This window comes from Penaeus monodon, chromosome 5, assembly GCF_015228065.2.
Source record: "Penaeus monodon isolate SGIC_2016 chromosome 5, NSTDA_Pmon_1, whole genome shotgun sequence".
NCBI lineage: Eukaryota > Metazoa > Arthropoda > Malacostraca > Decapoda > Penaeidae > Penaeus > Penaeus monodon.
Genome location: NC_051390.1, coordinates 52634831 through 52639830, shown reverse-complemented (window position 1 = coordinate 52639830; position 5000 = coordinate 52634831). Strand labels below are relative to the sequence as shown.

The 5000-nt window shown below is 35.8% G+C and overlaps 1 protein-coding gene across 5 annotated transcripts in view; it reads left to right on the top strand.

The window, feature by feature from the left end:
- LOC119573314 overlaps nt 1-5000 on the top strand; it is a 42408-nt gene that overhangs the window by 594 nt on the left and 36814 nt on the right. For all 5 annotated transcript variants that reach the window (XM_037920481.1, XM_037920480.1, XM_037920483.1 and 2 more), the window contains exons 2-6: nt 833-938; nt 1531-1824; nt 2508-2774; nt 3357-3629; nt 4746-5000. The exon at nt 4746-5000 is cut by the window's right edge and continues 51 nt beyond it. In XM_037920481.1, the coding sequence (XP_037776409.1) occupies nt 842-938; nt 1531-1824; nt 2508-2774; nt 3357-3629; nt 4746-5000 (1186 nt within the window). In that variant the 5' untranslated portion in view covers nt 833-841. The remainder of the gene's footprint in view (nt 1-832; nt 939-1530; nt 1825-2507; nt 2775-3356; nt 3630-4745) is intronic.

Genomic DNA, 5000 nt, shown 5'->3' with positions numbered 1-5000 from the left:
TATTATTATTATCGTTGTCATCATTACTTATTATCATTATCATTATTACTATTTTGTTATATTTGTCTCTGTTGTAAATATCAGTTACTTTAATTATGGTCACGATGACTGTTGTTGTTACTAAAATTATCATCATTACCGTTATTATCATTATCATTATTGTTATCATTGTTCAACTTCATCATTATTATCATCGTCAATGTTATTATTATCATGATTTTATTGTTGCTGTTCTTGACGTTGTTATTGTTATTTCTATTGTTATTGTTATCACTGGTATCATTACCGTCACTATCATCACCATCATTATGATTATTATCATCTGTATTATCGTTGTCATCATTATTGCTGTTATCATAGGTATCGCTATTATCATCATTACTATTATTTTATTATCATCATTAATTACCACTACCATCATAATTTTTGCGTTGATTAATTATCAATTTTGCTATTTATTTTGCTTCTATTAACATTATCACTATTATTGTTATTATCATTAATTCTGTTATTATTATTATTACTTTTATTACTATTATTATTATCATTATTATTGTTGCTGTTGTCATCTTCATCATGTAGTCATTATCATTAATATCACTGTTATTATTGTGTTACAGTTATCATCATCACTGCCATCACATGTCATTATCCGTGCTATTGTCTTTGTTATAATTGTTATCATCATTACTATTAGCAGTATTAATAGTAATACGATATCATTATCATCACGAATACCACCATTCACACCAATCATTCACCTTTTATCCACAACTTTCGTCCATCGTCTCCTGTTCATCGTCACCCCACCCCGTCCCCTTCTTACTCGCAGTTTCGGGTGATGAGGAACATGGCGATGGCGTGGGAGAGAAAGTGGCGTCGACCTTTTGTAACTCTGGCCGTTCTTCTGGTTATGAGTCTTCGCGTGGAGGCGGAGAGTAGGTTTTTTTATTTATATATTTTTTTGTTATTGATGTGTTTATGTGTGCATATTTATGAATAATATAGAGATATAGGCAGAGAGACAAAGACACGCACGGACACACATACAAGTAAAATTTTTGATTATTCTTGTTTATACATAATATTTCAGCTTTTATATCTTTTGAGAATTCATCTGTATATGATTAAAGAATTTGCATATTTTAAAGTCTTCTTATTTTTTTTTCTACGATTTGTATTTCTTCATTTGTTGAAATTCGCTTCGTTTGTTTTGTTTCTCCTTTTTCAGCATTCTTCTTTCTGTCTTCCACTTCATTCTTCTCTTCTCCTTTCCCATTTTCCCTTTCTATCCTCTTTCATTCTTTCTTCTTCTTTCCTTCTCGTAATTCATTAGTTTGGCAAATTGGCTCTTTTCCCGCCATTTCCAATTCATCCCTTCCTCTCTTTTCCTCACAACCCCTACGATCCCAACTAATCCTCACAACCAATAAAAAAAAATTATCCAACAATTCAACTCCTCCCCCCCCCCCTTTTTTCCCCCTTAATCCTATTCCCTAATCTTTTCCCATTCCCACCTCATTCTCACAGACTTGGAGGTCACACGCCTGCAGAGAATCGACCCAGCGTCAATAAACATTTTCTGCACAACGACCAATGGAGTCACACCCAACGACGACGAAGACCAGTATGAACTCAGCTTCGCGAATCCCCAAAGCAAAGACATTAACCTTGTGTCCACGTCAAAAGCCTCCAGTAATCCACAGGTGTTTGAACTGGACGTCCAAACCCTTTACGGAGGCAAGACCGCCTTTACGTTGGCGCTGAAGAAGAAAGAAGATCAGTCAGTCAAGGCGTCCACCGCCATGACCTTTGAAATGCAAGGTGCTGTCGACATGTCTCCGCTAATTGTTATGATTATTATAATTATTGTCATTTTAATACCGATGGAAATGGCACTAAGATGATGGTAAAATAGTTATGGTAATGAAAATATTATTATCATATCTGATAGAAATAATCCTGTAAGTGGGTTCCTTACCCTTAAGTAGCAGATGCTTATAGATATATACCTAAACACACATATACACGTACGATTGAAAAATATCTGTTTTGCTATGAATAAATAGGAGATAAAGTTCCCCAGTTATGTACTGACTATGTATTTGTAAATAAATAAGTAAATATATTAATGTATGTGTGTGTGCGTGTTTGTGTCAGTGTGTATATATATACATATATAGATACATATACACATGCATATATACATATATTTATACAAATATATACACACATTTATATATATATATATATATATATATATATATATAATATATATATAATATATATATTGTGTGTGTGTGTGTAGAGAGAGAGAGAAATAGAATCAGACAAATGTGCATATATATATATATATATATATATATATATATATATATATATATATATATATATATATATAAGAGAGAGAGAGAGAGAGAGAGAGAGAGAGAGAGAGAGAGAGAGAGAGAGATAAGATAGATATGGGGGGAGGGCAACTCAGTTCTCACCCGGATTCTTACGACCAGACGTGTCGGGCGTGAAGGCCAGCTGGGTCGGCGTAAGACAGGCAGCGGGACCGGGAGTTGTGCTTCGCCTTTACGGGCATCCCGTGAGTGTCCTGGCTTGTCCCGAAGAAGGCGAAGACAACAGCGACTGTCTTGATTTCTCGCCGGAGGATAATTATCGAGAATCTTCCGGCCTCTCTGGTCTTTCGGCTGCTCTCTGCATGCGGATGGAGGAAGACCCAACCTTGCCTTTTTGCTTGGTTTCTGTGGCTATTATGACTGTCATAGGTGAGTCTGCACGCCCTTGTAACTTCATAATTTGGTTATTTTTAAATCTATGTATCATTGCTTTATATATCATTATTTATTTATTATTTATTCATCTTTGTTTTATCAATGTGAGCTGTTTCCTTTATAAATCAAGGTGTGTCAGTGTCCTTGTGACCGTTTTGTTATAAGTCCAACAAAATTACTGTAACACATACACATTCACACAGAAAGACAGAAGGATGGGTTAATGAACAGACAGAGATATGATAATGCTCATTAGAAAAACATGAAAGAGGCCTCTATCCTACATTTCAATGGTACAGGCTGATCATTTGGTTTGGTTTATATAGATAAATAAATATATATGCAGACAGACAGAGAGATAGGCAGACAGATAGGTAGATATAGATATGAGATCATATACACACATACATTTGCATATCAATTTACTTATATATACGTATATATGTCTAAGTCTGTCCGCATTTTATTTCTAAATTAACTGTTGCGGGTTATTTCCATCATGGACATTCTACCACAAAGGTCCCACAAAGCCACACACCAATCACGCTCTCCTCCCCTCCTTTTCCCCTCACGCAGGAACCCCTTACGAAGATGAAATCCGCCTGAGCCACCAAGAGGACCAAGCAGCGGCACCGGAAGGAACCTTGTTCATAGCGGAGAACATAGCTACCGGTAGTACGCGCGACCTTCTGTACTGGAGCGATGAAAAACTTGGGGCATGTCCACGAACTTCCATTTGCAAGATTGGGGACTTTCCGTCGAACAATAATCAGTACGAAGTCTTCTTTGTGGATTATCAAGAAGCAGACGGAGAAATAATAGAAACTTCCTCAGTTATGCAATTTGAAGGTAAGCCTCTATATCACAACTGTTTAGGCGTGAGCATTACCTACTTACACGTTTACAGTATCAAGAAGCAGATGGAAAAGTAACAGAAATTTCCTTAATAATACCATTTGACGTGTACATTGCTCACTTTCACGGGTACGTTTTTTTTCTCTCTTTTTTAATGCTAAATGGTAACACTGTGGATACAGCAGACATACCCAGCGAGTCACTGGAATTAATTTATAGGAATCCTCTTTGATACGACGCTAAAAATGCTGGCTCGAATTATCCTATAGGATAGTATAGGCTTTAAGCAAGGGCTTCTCGAGCTTGGGAGCCCTGCTAAAAGATTATAATTACATGTGTGTGTGTATATATATATATATATATATATATATATATATATATATATATATATATACATATAAATATATATATACATATATATATATATATATATATATATATATATATATATATATTATATATATGTATATGTATATAAATGTGTGTGTGTGTGTGTGTGTGTGTGTGTGTGTGTGTGTGTGTGTGTGTGTGTGTGTGTGTGTGTGTGTGTGTGTGTGTGTGTGTGTTATACATATATATATATATATATATATATATATGCATATACATACATATATATATGTATTATATATATACTTATATATACATATATAAATACATATATATACATATGTGTGTGTGTGTGTGTGTGTAGATATATATGTATAAACACACACACACATATATATATATACTATATGGGTATGCTATTTCAATATTCTGTATTGCTGAAGAATTCATTTTACGTAATGATGAAATTTCAATTTAAAAGAAGGCCTGGGATACTGAAAATTCATGTTCCAATAAATGATCTTTATCCGAATCCCTTTTTTAAATATAAGGGGCCCCACTTTGGGACTGTTGCAGTAAATCATGAGGTTGGCTCCGACTGAGGGGGCCCAAAATTTTATCAGCCTAGGAGCCCCCATTCCTCTGTCCAACTTAGTCAACTCGTAAGCATCTTGCTTTCTTTTCTTCTTAGACGCCAACAAAATACCAGCAAAATATACGACCCCCACCTACGCTCACACATTGCACAACCCTAGCAAAGTTCCCTGCACTCTGTTCCAGATTTCTCCCCCGTCGGGACTGTGATCGAACCGAACATGCTGGAAATACGATGGACAAAGACGACAGAGCAGTACAATTTACTCCTCACTGACCCCAACGGCGATGAGATTACAACACAGCCGCCTCCGTTCACATCCATCGTAGTGAATTGCGGCGGCCTGAATGAATGCTTTGGATACTTCATCGATTTGCCACAGGGGGACTATAAAGTGATGATACGCCCTTGGACTGGGATTAACCTGATCATGACGAACA